This window comes from Acanthochromis polyacanthus, chromosome 8 (genome assembly GCF_021347895.1).
Source record: "Acanthochromis polyacanthus isolate Apoly-LR-REF ecotype Palm Island chromosome 8, KAUST_Apoly_ChrSc, whole genome shotgun sequence".
Classification (NCBI taxonomy): Eukaryota; Metazoa; Chordata; class Actinopteri; family Pomacentridae; genus Acanthochromis; species Acanthochromis polyacanthus.
In genome coordinates this window covers 19,790,581-19,804,863 of record NC_067120.1, presented here as the reverse complement: position 1 = coordinate 19,804,863, position 14,283 = coordinate 19,790,581, and the positions used below count along the sequence as shown (strand labels likewise).

The window sequence follows — 14,283 nt, the reverse complement described above, 5'->3', positions numbered from 1 at the left end:
TAGCTGCAGATCAGACCTGTGTAGCTGCAGAGCCAGAAATACCCGCAGTAAGGTACAGAGAGAAGACACAGACTGGTCAGGTGACCATCTAAGTCATAAGGGACCATTATTTAGGATCATGCATGTCTTAAGGTCAGTCATTCCGGCAGTTCTGGTAACATTCCATTCTGAACCAATGCCATGTTGCTAGCTTAGCTCAAAATAACTAATATTTTTGTCTGTCTCCGTTAAACGACAAAACTTAAATAGTATTAAGCTATTCTAAAGTTATATTACTAAATTATCTGGCAAATATAAATAATGATAATCAGAAAGTGTTACTACAGTGTAGTTTTTTGAACAAAAGGCAAAAAGGGATCCTCCCTAAGACACTTCTTCAGCCAGCCAAGTTCTGGTAACCTGAGGCTATGATCTCCGGTGTTGTTTCTCAGAGGATGTGCTGGAACAGGTTGCTGAAACTAAATTCACAAGCCCGCCAGACACTTTCACGTCTTTTCCTGTCGACACTTTCCGCCCAGCTCGTCAGTTACGCAAATGGCACAGTGAGCTCAACGCAGAGAGGAGGACATGCTCATGAATTCTGCTGATGAGTGGTATCATTACTGTGAGTCATATCTTACCATACACTGGAACATCAGCTGCTTGCAGTTACATTGATAGAACATTTACAATCAAATCTGGGGTGTCTGCAGAGGGCTTTTAAATTCAAAGCATTTTTAATTGGTTTAATTCTTTAATTGGTTATATAATTTCTGTAACTTTGAGAGTTTAATTTTTATAAACATTAATCATCACTTTATGACAGAACCCTGGCTAAAATTAGATTTTCATTCCCTAAAATGAATATATACATATATACACTACTGTTTCAAAGTTTGGGGTCACTTACAAATGTCCTTGTTTTTGAAAGAAAAGCTGTTTTTTTCCAATGAAGAGAACATTAAATTAATCAGAAATACAGTGTAGACGTTGTTAGTGTAGTAAATGACTATTCTAGCTGGAAACGGATGATTTTTAATGGAACACCTACATGGGGTACAGAGGAACATTTCCAGTAACCATCACTTCTATGTTCTAATGCTGCATTGTGTTAGCTAATGGTGTTGAAAGACTAACTGATATTAGAAAACCCTTGTGCAATTATGTTAACAGTGTATATATGTAAATATTTTTGTTTGGGGTAAAAACTAGATCCAGAAACAAGCAATCTTGCTTTTCTTGAAGTCTTAAATAAAAAAAAAATTCCTATATTCAATGTCTCTTTAAAAAGATCAAATTTATGCTAAAATTCTGCAGCTTTTTTTAGTGTAACTCCAGGAATTCAGCAATTTCAGGAAACATAATGGACAGACAGTAGACCAATAAAAAAACATTTATTTAGAAACATACACTTTAAAACATTATCTAAGCAATTTATAACTGAACATTAAATTGTAAAACTCCACGTTGTGACTCTCAGACTGACCAGTAAGCCTTAAACCTTCCTTAACACTCTCCATTATTGCTGCTCAAACTCACGATCTTTTCAAAACGTCAGTACTTTTCAGTTAGAAGGCAACAATAACTGTAGAAAACCTGCAAACGCCTGCCAGCAGCAAGAATGAGATGTTTCTTATGCAAGATCTTCCCAAAGTGCAAATCTTGCAGCGCAGCAAAATGACACTAAACCACAAACTTTACTGTCCTGCATTTTGCACAGCATGTCTCACATAAGACACCTTTCATTTATTTTTTTGAGATTCCTTTGTGTTCGATATATGCACTACAGACTGAAATAGTAATTAGAATGGCAAAACACTGTGCAGTTATTCCCAAAAAATCTAGGTGTTCAAGGTTTTGCAGCAGGTACAGCATGTAAATAACGTGTGATGCTCCAGCTTTGCTCTACTAATCTGCACTCTGACGGCGTCCAGAGCAGTGCTGGATTAGAATTAGCCATGCTTTGCAATTGGTCAGATCTGCAGAACCATTCAGCAGACATTCTAAAGAACCATATGTGGGCCGCCACCACACAGAAACACTGACTTAACAATTTGCATCTCGTTTAGCCTCCCACTCAAACCTCCATGTGCGCTTCTTTTATTGGTTTCTGATTTAAAAAGTTCAGAGTGTCCTCACTGTCCCGGCTCGGGGTGGACAGGTACTCTAGCTCGTAGCCGCCGCTGCGGTTGGCCGGGCGGATTTCACTGGATGGTTTTTTGTGTTCTAGGATCTGCTGCAGCTGGTGGCTGGCGTACTCCGGCTTGGTGGTGAGGGGTCCCACAGGAACCTCTATGCCCAGGATGTCTGTGACCATGTAGGGGCGAAGCCAGCCAACCAGAGGGGTGCTACCGGGGGTGTAGTGGGTCTGCCGGTGGTAAAAGAGGAGGCCGTCCACCTGCAGCCAGAAAATCACATGTAAAGGACTCAGTTTGATGAGAAACCCAAAATATATTCTTTCTTCTGTATCTGATAAAAATAATGAATATGTATAGATTAAGGGTTGAACTTTTTAACTCACGCTGAAGCTGTACTCTGCTGCCAAGGACTTCTGAATCAATTCCGCTGTGCATTCTGTGCTTTGGAGACTCACAAACCGGAACTGTTTGACCAAAACAAAACCAGAGCACCATGTTGTGACTTCCATACACAATTTGTCTTGTCAAATGTGAGAAATTGCTTTCCAGTGATGAGTTTGCCCAACAGGGGCTGAGCATGATTTAGCTCCTACTGGACTGTAACACACAAATCTCGAAGATTAATAGGTGGAACTTGAACTCAAAGTTCACCCAAGCTTCTGCAAAGCTCCATAATCTTTAAGATTTGTGTGTAATAATCACTTTAGAGCACAATTACTACAGAAGACTGCAACTGGAGACTAATTTTCCTTTGTCTCTTTTCAGCCCATGGAGATCTGGGCATAAGGCCTGGATTTTGTTTATCCTACATGTAAAAATAGGGGTCAGAAAGACAGGAAGCACAGTAAACAAAAGTCAGAAAACCTAAGGCTAAGTAAACATGTTGCAGTGTTGCAAGTAACAACACTGAGATCTGAACATTTGGGATGAAAACTGGGCTATGAAGGGAAAACAGTTTGTGGTGCTGGTACACACAGGGTTACGTTTAGCGATCTCTGATAGGCCGTCTGTCTCCTGGACTTTGGATTGGAGCCAGTAGAAACGGAACTCGGTCTGTTGATGAGAAAACAAGCACTGTAAACAAAAAACTCCTTTTTGAATTTTGAGCCACTGAGATGGGCAACGTGGCAAAGAAACACATCTGTGTCCCAGACTCTTCTACTTAAGCAATTAGACAAGCATTCCTGGAGGATTGGAAGCCAATCTTACTGGGCAGTCGTAGACCGGGTGGCCTCTCCAGCACATGACGTCCAGGATGTAGTACGTTCTGTCCACCTCACTGTAAATGCAGTCCAGGATCGTGTAGTCTGCTTGAAGCACATTGAAAAGAAAAAGAACAGTTTCAGTTAGTGTATTTAAGCTAGTATACTATTCATTTAGAATTACTTACACACGTGGACAAAATTGTTGGTACCCCTCAGTTAAAGAAGGAAAAACCCACAATTCTCACTGAAATCACTTGAAACTCACAAAAGTAACAATAAATAAAAATTTATTGAAAATTAAATAATCAAAATCAGCCATCACTTTTGAATTGTTGATTAACATAATTATTAAAAAAAACAAACTAATGAAATAGGGCTGGACAAAAATGATGGTACCCATAACTTAATATTTTGTTGCACAACCTTTTGAGGCAATCACTGCAATTAAACGATTTCTGTATTTGTCAATGAGCGTTCTGCAGCTGTCAACAGGTATTTTGGCCCACTCCTCATGAGCAAACAGCTCCAGTTGTCTCAGGTTTGATGGGTGTCTTCTCCAAATGGCATGTTTCAGCTCCTTCCACATATGTTCAATGGGATTCAGATCTGGGCTCATAGAAGGCCACTTTAGAATAGTCCTACGCTTTTCTCTGAGCCATTCTTGGGTGTTTTTGGCTGTGTGTTTTGGATGGTTGTCCTGTTGGAAGACCCATGACCTGCGACTGAGACCAAGCTTTCTGACACTAGGCAGCACATTTCTCTCCAGAATGCCTTGATAGTCTTCAGATTTCATCTTACCTTGCACACTTTCAAGACACCCTGTGCCAGATGCAGCAAAGCAGCCCCAAAACATTACTGAGCCTCCTCCATGTTTCACCGTAGGGACAGTGTTCTTTTCTTCGTATGCTTGGTTTTTGAGTCTATGAACATAGAGTTGATGTGCCTTACCAAAAAGCTCCAGTTTGGTCTCATCTGTCCAAAGGACATTCTCCCAGAAGCTTTGTGGCTTGTCAACATGCATTTTTGCAAATTCCACTCTCGCTTTTTTATGAGTTTTTTTCAGCAGTGGTGTCCTCCTTGGTCGTCTCCCATGAAGTCCACTTTGGCTCAAACAACGACGAATGGTGCGATCTGACACTGATGTACCTTGGCCTTGGAGTTCACCTTTAATTTCTTTGGAGGTTGCTCTGGGCTCTTTGGATACAATTCCAACGATCCGTCTCTTCAATTTGTCATCAATTTTCCTCTTGCGGCCACGTCCAGGGAGGTTGGCTACTGTCCCGTGGGTCTTGAACTTCTGAATAATATGAGCCACTGTTGTCACAGGAACTTCAAGCTGTTTAGAGATGGTCTTATAGCCTTTACCTTTAAGATGTTTGTCTATCATTTTTTTTCGGATGTCCTGGGACAATTCTCTCCTTCGCTTTCTGTTGTCCATGTTCAGTGTGGTACACACCTTTTCACCAAACAGCAGGGTGACTACTTGTCTCCCTTTAAATAGGCAGACTGACTGATTATGAGTTTGGAAACACCTGTGATGTCAATTAAATGACACACCTGAGTTAATCATGTCACTCTGGTCAAATAGTTTTCAATCTTTTATAGAGGTACCATCATTTTTGTCCAGGCCTGTTTCATTAGTTTGTTTTTTAAAATAATTACGTTAATCAACAATTCAAAAGTAATGGCTGTTTTTGATTATTTAATTTTCAATCAATTTTTATTTATTGTTACTTTTGTGAGTTTCAAGTGATTTCAGTGAGAATTGTGGGTTTTTCCTTCTTTAACTGAGGGGTACCAACAATTTTGTCCACGTGTGTAAATCTCAATAATTACTGACTTAAAAACAAAGCAATAACAGGACTTTAGAACAAAGTAGTGCAAACTGACCTCAAAAGTCGAGTCGGCAAATCTAATTCAATAACTTTCTGTCAAATTTAGCAAATATCCTCACACACAGTCCACTAGCTGACGATTCTGTGCACACTGAAAAAAGTCAAGTATTTGTACACAGCCCTGACTCGGTAAATGGAAAAAAAACAAAATCAAACCAGCTTGGGCTGATCAACTCAACATGATTCCAGCCAACCAGCAACACGGGGCGTTAACATTATGCACCGGCATAGAGTTCATGCCCAGGACAGCCCTACTGGTACCAACAATTTTCACAGTGTAGTTTGAATTCAGAGGATTTTTAAAATACATGAGAGAAAACAGCAAACTCTCCTCTCCTGCCTGTTTCAGCACTACTATACTCTTTGCTGACCTGTGTGCTTGGATATAAGAGCCCTGCTAGGTTTCTATTCTCTGAACATATCACAGATGTATTCTGGGTATAAACCGTTCAAAATGTTCACTGAAATCACTGTAATGGATAATAGTTTTAAAGGCTACATCTTCCAGCCAATGGGAATAGCTTCATTTTTTGTCATAACTTTTTTTTTTTACATGCTTACCCAGCAGAATTCTTACTTAGTACCTTTAAAAACTCTGGTATCTTCACGAGAATTGAAAATGAAGTTCTGCATCTAAACAAACTTTTGCTCTGCTGTGAAAGTTTGTAATGACAGTCCTAGAAACAGGTAGTTGGAGATTAGGAGGTAAAAAAATCTTTGTATAAGAATATCACTTAAGAAACCTGAGCTGGAAGTTCTTTACATGTTGCTGAAATGAAATAAACTCACAGGTGAAAAGGGCGGACCGTGGAGCACTTCCTCGTGTTGTTGAAATGCCTGAGCGGCCTACTATAGTGAACCACAGAGCTCCACGTACAACAGGCCCACCTACCTTTTCCCATGGCAGAGTTGTGTCTGTTCCCACCGGGCAGCAGGGAAGGGAAACGGTTTACACAATAGCCGCTTTTGGTGTATGCTGCAGTGGAACCCTTTCGAAGAAATCCAAACCAGAAACAATGCAAAAGAGAAGAGAATACAATTATTTTGTTCGATGCTTCCCATAACACTGTCAATTCAAATATTATAAAACAGAGTTTAGCATTTATTGTCACATATTCATGTCTGATTGCAAAACAAAAAAGTTAGAAAAGAACAGAATTATAGAATCTTTGTATTTCCTTTCTTTCTTGGTTGGTGATCTACTGGCTGTGTATTTGTGGCATTGTGACAGTAATAGACACCTACTTTTAAATGCTGTCTTGAGTTAACAGTTTAGCAAATCAGAAAAAAAAATTATATGTTAAGATATTGTTCAAATGATAGGATGCAATACATGAATCAAAAACTTATGAAATAAAGACTGGAATGACTAACGCTGTCAGGAAGAAATGTATTGTTCCCTGTAATCAGTCATTAAAACCACAAAATTCAGAAAATGACAACAAAGGGAATGCTGTCATCACTACAGCTGAAATGATTCTATTACTCCATTAGTCAGTTTCCATAGCGCAGTTCTTCTGAAAGTACAAGAACAATACTCATGGATCACTAACCAGCTCTATTTGAAATGTGTCATGCTTATATCGGTGACAAATTATAGGAAAACCAGGGGATCTGGTGACTGTTTTGCTGTGGGGGGTATTTTGCTAGCTGGTGGTTTGTGGTTTGGATCTGCTTATCCCCTTAGAGGAAAAGGTCATTGCAAATCAATAGAAAAGCTGTTCTGAGTGATCACCTTTATCACATGATGAAACATTTCTATCCTAATGGGAGTGGTCTCTTCCAGAATAACAACGACTCCATGTATAGGGCATGAGGGATCACTGAATAAAAATTTTAAAAAGAAATATGAATGAAGTGCTGCGACCTTCATAGCCATTTGATCTCAACCCAGGTGAGATTTTGAATTGACATGTTTGAGTGCTCTCCACCACCATGAAAGCATGAAATGAGGAAGTATTTTTTTGGAAGAATGATGTTCATCCCTCCAGTCAAGTTTCTGGTAAGTTTCATGATGCAATGAAGCTGTTCTAGTGTCATGACGTGGCCAAGCACTTTATTAACACACTATATGTTGGTGTTCTTCTAATCTGTCACCTGCCTGTTTGTGTATGTTCTACTTGAAGCTCTCTATGTGCAAAACAGAAGATAATGTGGTTATTGCTGTGTTTGTGAGGAAAAATTGAGCCTCAAACTGAGGTGAGATCAGAGAAAGTTTTGGTGAACATGGTCCCAACAGTTCCTAAACTCCTCCAACATCTGGCAGCATCAGCGCGACAGAGAGCTGCACAGGAACTGTGGAGAGAGAAAAACCTAAAAGTGTCCTATTGTCTAACTCTGACAAATACATATGAACGCTTGCCAACAGATGAAACTCTCCTCGCTCAGTTTACCCCAGGGAATGTTTAGGATCTGTTGCTTCTGTCAGATCTGGTCATCTTCACTTCTCATTTTGTGCTCTGTGGTTTTAGAGATTTGCCGTCAATGAGCTCAAGCCCTGAAGTAATGAATGAGGAACCAGATGACTGTAGGTGTCTGGTCATTGTGATGTTATACATGGTTGCATCACAGGGTGTGGGGTTCCAGTGACACTAATACAACAAAGGCTTTGGTGTGCTGTCGTCTGGGGCCAGTGAGACAACACAGGAATGTTGTACCAGAGTTACCAGTATTCATTATCTAATGCTGATAATCACTTTCAAGCCTTTTCATCACCAATAAACCACAATATGAGGTAAAATGAGGCATCTGTTTCACATTTACGGCAACAACACAAAAACAAATGCAGGAAGCAAGCAAAATGGAAAAACTCTAAACTTCTACTGTAAGTGCATTTTTACATAAGAACTTACTGATGGATAATTTCACTTCTTCAAATCGGGGGACTGGTGATGACACTAAAACTTTTCATAGAGGGCATTAAAGCTGAAAAACAAATTTGTCTGGGATGTGTTTGATTGACTGATGGGTCACCTGCGTCTTCTCAGTGACACCTTCACGGCCAAATTTGTGTTTTTGGTTTCCAACAACTCAAAGATGGTCCGTGTTCAGAACATTTTCGATGTGTAAAGGACTCACGTGATGCCCTTTTTTACAGTATGGACTGACAGCTTGGCTGTTGTGGCTATCAGGCCTGCGCAGCAGATGCAGAGAGGCAGAGAGGACATGACTGAAATAATGTAAAGGTTTCGATACCAAATGTATTTGAAAACACCTCAGGCTTTTATCTCCCTGAAAAAACCCTCAAACTCTTGCTTCCTCTCCAACTGTTAACACAGCACAGGCAGACTGAGTAGTTGAGTGAGTGACAACAAACTGATTACCTCTGATGCTTGAGCTCAAAATCAGTCCACTGTTGTTGTGACAAACAAAGCTCAGGAAAATTACAGAACAAATATTTGATTACATTTTATACAATACACAACATGGCCACAATATTACAAAAACCAACACATTGGTGTACTTCTTCTTTACAAGCATGGAAGCAATCTCATCTAATGACTCACTGCTTTCTCCATCACTGGTCCAAAGAAATCCTCCCTAAGCATTCGCCCACATTATTAATGTTGCGCACAGTTGTTCAGACAAGGTGGCTCGTCTTAATCACAGGCACAACTCACATCATCCTCACGAATACCGGGAAAGTCGAGTTTAATTTACAAGCACTAAGCTAAGAATGAATTCTCTTAAAATATTAATTCAATACTGCTGCAATAAAATGACAGGAAGTCCTGCTTGCAGCTGTTAATTGACTTTTGACTAGGGTTGGAAGACGTCACCTCACAAAGCCAAAAGATGGAACCAATTCAGAATTCAGTGAGAAAGTGCTCGTGGTGCGTTAGTCATCATTGTGAATTCTGACTGTAAATGTGAATTCTGAATGTGCTGCTTCTAAACTAATGGATTCTGAAATTCACCACAAGGAACGATTTGGTAAAGAAAAGAACAGTAGTGACAGTTTAATACCTTGGAGGCAACGATGAGTGACCTTTTCCCCACAGGACAGACCACCATCAGCCAATCAGTGTCCAGTTCTGATGGTACATCCACCAGCCACTCTGACAGCATGAGCTACAGTGAAACAGGAATATTGTTTAACTAAACATTTCGTATCCATCAACACTGCATGCAAGAGTGAATGCATGATAATAGAAATACAGAAAACAGTGTTATTTATCACAAGGTCTTATGTCAGAGAACAGAGCTGTAACTGTAGAACTCATGTGCCCTCTGCTGGCAGAGTTGAGAATTAAACTGAAAGCACAATGTGCTGTCCATCACACAGGAATGAGAGTAATCTCTCTGGGTAAGAAAACATCAAACGCTGACCTGGTTTGCGTAATGTTTAGGCAGCTTCCTCCTCTCAATCTCCATCCCCTCCTCTTCTGCGTTGCCATCTTGCTCCCGTTCCCCCTCCTCCTGCTTCTCCATGTCTTCCTCCCCGTCGCTGTCTGCCCCCGCCCAGTCCCCATCAGCCAGACGCCGAGCATGGTTGACATAATTCAACCTTTTACTGAGATGAGCAACAACAACAACAAAAAAAGACGTATTCAGGAACTTTTGCTGTGGGATTATTTCCAATAACAACATCTGTGTAATTGAATCACCTGAAATAAAATCAGTCAATCCAAGCATGACCCAGTTTAAAAAGCAGCACAAAAATATGGTTTTCACAAGGTACAGGAAGGAGGAGAGGCTTTGACATGGGTATATCACAGAGTATTGAATATTTGTTGTTATTTATATGCATAAATAACTATGGGAATGGGATACAGAGTGACTGATGGTCGAGATGGAGAAGGGGTAGGAGGAAATTAGCTTATGCTTCATCCGACTGCTTTTCAGATATGTTGGGCTATTATTTTTACTTTGTTTTGTGATGTTTGCTTGTTTTGTTATATTTTATTTTGTTGTTGTTTTGAATTTTTTAAATTGTTTTTGTGGCATGTCCGAAATAAAAACATTCATTTATTCATTCATTCAGCTGCAATTTTAAATGAACTAATCGAGTCCAGGCTGGTGACAGCCATGTTTGACAGTTGTGCAGAACTGAGCATTATTATTTAATATACAAGTGTGTAACTTGTAAGTGTGCAGATGTAAATAGGGCAATGCAGATGAACGACCTGAACCATGAGGGAAAAATAGAGAATTTAGCATTATGTCTTTACTGGTGAAAACTTGTTAATGTTGTCTGATGGACATACGGGATAGAAATTCATGATCTTATCTTAGATTCCAAATGAACAAATTATGATTATGGTTATAAATGCACATTTGTCCATGTCATTTGAACTGACAGAATGCTAAATGGTGAAAGCATTTACCTTTTCTGCAGGTCAAGAAATCGCCGTCGTCGCTCACTCTGCTCCAGCACACTGTACTTGCTCTTGTACTGAGCCAGCCGTGGGTGTGGGCTGGCGGTACTGTTGGGCTCCTTGGACACAGCAAAGCTGGCCGAGAGTGCTTGGGTAAGGTCATCCATGGGGGAAACTAGAAATCAATACACCAGTGATGATAAGGAAAGGTGTTCCTAAATTTGAGAATAACTACTACAAGCAAGCCAGACATGAAAACAACTTGTGCCACAGATCGTTAATTTTTGGGGAGCAGCTTGAAGGACTGATCTAATTCTGTCTGTAAAACACTTGTAAAAAATGGCATGCAAGATATACAACACAAGTAGGCTATTACACTAAAATAGTGACAGTTGTGTTTTAGTGACGTTGCAGTTAAGTCTTTTGTGCTTCTGAGGCAAAGTTGCATCGTCATTTACAGCAGACATCTTCTGCATTATGGCAGGTCAGTCTTTTTCCTGCTTACAGCTTCTTGACATTTGCATTTTCATGTTTCTGTGTGTGTGTTCACACAAGAAATATAAAAGTGTGCAGACAAGTATGTGTAATTAACAGGAGTATTAAATATTTTCTGGCTTCTCTTCTCCTTTTTGACAGTAAACTGAATATCTTTGGATTGTTGACAACACAAGACATTTGTTATGTTGGGCTTCGTGAAACCCTGATCCACATTTTTCTTAACTTTCTGTCATTAAAATACCCAACAACAATTTGGTTAATCAAGAATTTACAATGGAAATAATCTTTAATTGCAGCCATCCTCACTACATCTTCATAATATTGCCAGATACAAGTTTCTACTCATAGCTAGCATCCGATTTGGTTCACAGTTTGTTCCTGTCTGCACACTAGAAATTGCGTTTATGTGTTTCGTGACAGGAAAACTGTAATCTCATGTAAGGAAAACACAACAGGGATATTAGAGTTAACAGCATTTTTTATCTAATGAGCACTTTCAGAAACCAAAAGACTATCACAATATGAAGTAAACAAGACATCGTTTCAACATTAAAGACAACTCTACAAAAACAAATGCTGAAATTAAGTAGAATGGAACTCAAACATATAAACAATAAAAAGTAGTGGGAGCTACAGTTAGTAAAGTTTCACTTTTACGTAAGTTACACCCTGAATTAGCATGAGGACAAGATGTAAGGTTTTGACACAGCATTTTTGTCAATGTAAGCTACACTTCGAACGTGTAACAATAATACAAACGAAAGACAACACCTTCTCAAACAGGTGATTAAGCCCTCATTTAAATTGGAACTAACTGCGTGCTACTCCATGGTAAAAACTGGGGGACTCTGACGTTACAACCTACACGTAGCAGCTCACATGTCTTAGCAGCTAGCATAGCATCGTGCTAAACCTGCTAGCATAGAGCGGGCAGGCGAGCAGCTAGCAACCCTCACTGTGGACCCTTATGCTATTGTTTTCATGCCCAAGAAGCTATACAGATCAAACACTAGACAGTAAACTAGGAGAGACATTAGCTATTAGCACCAGTTAGCATAAACAGATACCTCGAAGACTCGGGGAGGCTGCTGCTGCTCCAACGTCACGCTGTCATCTTTTCGTCTGCCTGCGGAGGCTTTAGGTTGGCCAACCAGCGGCAAAAAACTAACCCGGAGTTTATCACAGCAACTTCTGCACATAGAAATACTGTAGTCTGTGTCGCACCAGTTTTGTTAAACCAATACCTCAAAAGTACCCCAGAAAAAAACAATTAAATATATATGCAGTGAAGCAAGTGCATTTCTCACCCATACAATATAGTAGGGACACTGTTAAATAAAAATCTAGTAAAATACAGCACTTTAAAGGAGGACATCAAGGCTCCTCCAGTATGTACTTTTCGACCACTTTTTAAGCACTTTCTATCACTTCCATTCTTATTTTTGTTGGTTTTCTGTATTACCTTGGAAATAATGAACTCTTAACTGCACTTGTAAGAAATTTATTTTATTTTATTTATTTGGCTCCCCATTAGCGACAGCATAAGCTGCAGCTATAGTTCCTGGGGTCCTAAAAGATTACAATGAAATACAATTCTAAAAATACAATCACTCAATCAATAAAATATTTCACATTTAAATCAATCAATCAATCAAACAATAAAATATTTCACATTTAAATCATACTGTAATTTAAATAGACATAAAGTGTCATCATAAAATGACATAAATTACCGGTTCTGAATATAACAATAGCAGATAACAACAGTTCTCATTCAGGCATGTATTCAACATTCAACACAGAGATGGGGATTTACATTACAGAAAGAAACTTTTTCAATGCACTTTTGAATTTTAAATCATTTCCAATTGATGTAATTTCTTTAGGAAGTAAATTCCATTCTTTCATACCTCTCCAAGCAAAGGTTCTTTTTATATAGTTGTTTGTAATTTTAGGTAAAGTAAATTTGTTTCCAAAGGCATGTCTGGTTGGATAGGAGTGTATGTCAGAGCTTAACATTAGTTTTTGATAGAGTGTCAGAGGAGTTTTTGTTAGAAAAACCTTCCTACACAAACACAGTAGAGAATATTTAAGTCTGTCCTGAACCATTAGCCAGTTTAATTTTTGATGCATACTTTGAATGCTAGTATAATAATTACAGTGCAGCACAAAACGTGTTGCTCTATTTTGTATAATTTGCAAATTTTTAATATCATCTTTGGTGCCATTAGACCATACAGTTAGACAATAATCGAGGTTTGACCAGATTAGAGCTTGCACAATCACTTTTTTTATTTTGGTTGTCAAGAAATATCCATATCTTCTGATCATAGAAATCACTCTTCCCATTTTGGCACACATTGTCTGTATGTGTTTTGACCAAGATAATTTGTTGTCAACTGTTATCCCTAAAAGCTTTGTTTCATTAACTTGCTTAATTGCAGTATCTTTTAAAATCATCCCATAAGAATCAAATCTTTTTAACTGATCTTGAATTTAAATATCTTATGGTGAAGAATGTGTGTAACCTATACATTAGAACAGCTACTACATGTACTGATCAGCCACAACAGTATGACCACTGACAGGTGAAGTGAATAACATTGATCATCTTGTTATAATGCAATGTTCTGCTGGGAAACCTTGAGGCCTGATATTCATGTGGATGTTTGACATGTACCACCCACCTAAGCATTGCAGATCAAGCAACCCCAACTCCAACATGGCAACAGTAGTCCTTGATGCCAGTTGCCACCCTCAGCAGGACAATGCACCTCGACACATCACAAAACTGCTCAGGAGTGACCCGGGGAACACAACAGAGCTAAGGTGTTCACCAGGGTTCTACACTCCCCGGATCCAAATCTTATTGAGCGTCTGTGGAATGTGCCAGGAACAGCCTGATCTAGGTAGGTCCCCCTCTGCAACCCACAGGACCCACAGAATTCACTGCCACCATCCCGGTGCCACAGGACATCCCTACGAGTCTGTGTCCATGCCCCACTGGGTATTTTAGCAGCATAAAGGAGACCAACACAATAATATTAGGGCAGGTGGTAATAATGCTATGCCTGATCGGTGTATGTCCCACTCCGGAGAGCTTCAGTCAAAAAAATCTTTATGGCTCTTTAAAACATGTCTCCACTCATCCAAGAGGTCTCTTCAGTTCTAACTAACTGATCGGTAGTCAAACCACATGGTTTAAGGTCCATTAAAGACCCAAAATGCACATGGTAACAATGTGTGAATG

General features: G+C 39.4%; 1 protein-coding gene across 2 annotated transcripts; it reads right to left on the bottom strand.

Moving 5' to 3' along the window:
* Positions 1–1,356: 1,356 nt before the first annotated feature.
* Positions 1,357–12,678, bottom strand: snupn (snurportin 1). Of its 2 annotated transcripts, none has more exons than XM_022204872.2 (9): positions 12,101–12,678; positions 10,545–10,710; positions 9,547–9,730; positions 9,184–9,288; positions 6,110–6,206; positions 3,327–3,427; positions 3,093–3,170; positions 2,501–2,581; positions 1,357–2,377 (listed from the first exon to the last, which is right to left on the bottom strand). In XM_022204872.2, exons 2-9 carry the CDS (start codon positions 10,700–10,702, stop codon positions 2,057–2,059), a joined length of 1,125 nt encoding a protein of 374 aa, XP_022060564.1. In that variant the 5' UTR covers positions 10,703–10,710; positions 12,101–12,678; the 3' UTR covers positions 1,357–2,056. The 2 variants fall into 2 exon arrangements, with proteins under 2 accessions (XP_022060564.1, XP_022060565.1); XM_022204873.2 differs by having other exon boundaries at positions 3,327–3,424; positions 12,101–12,676.
* Positions 12,679–14,283: the final 1,605 nt, after the last annotated feature.

Bases quoted from the DNA above. Each gene is read 5' to 3' on its own strand.
- snupn (XM_022204872.2), bottom strand. From the start codon at position 10,702: ATGGATGACCTTACCCAAGCACTCTCGGCCAGCTTTGCTGTGTCCAAG. The intron at 6,207-9,183 runs GTATTAAACTGT...TTTCTTCGAAAG, and splicing joins CACTCATCGTTGCCTCCAAG to GGTTCCACTGCAGCATACAC. The intron at 2,582-3,092 runs GTGTGTACCAGC...TTGGTCAAACAG, and splicing joins AGATCGCTAAACGTAACCCT to TTCCGGTTTGTGAGTCTCCA.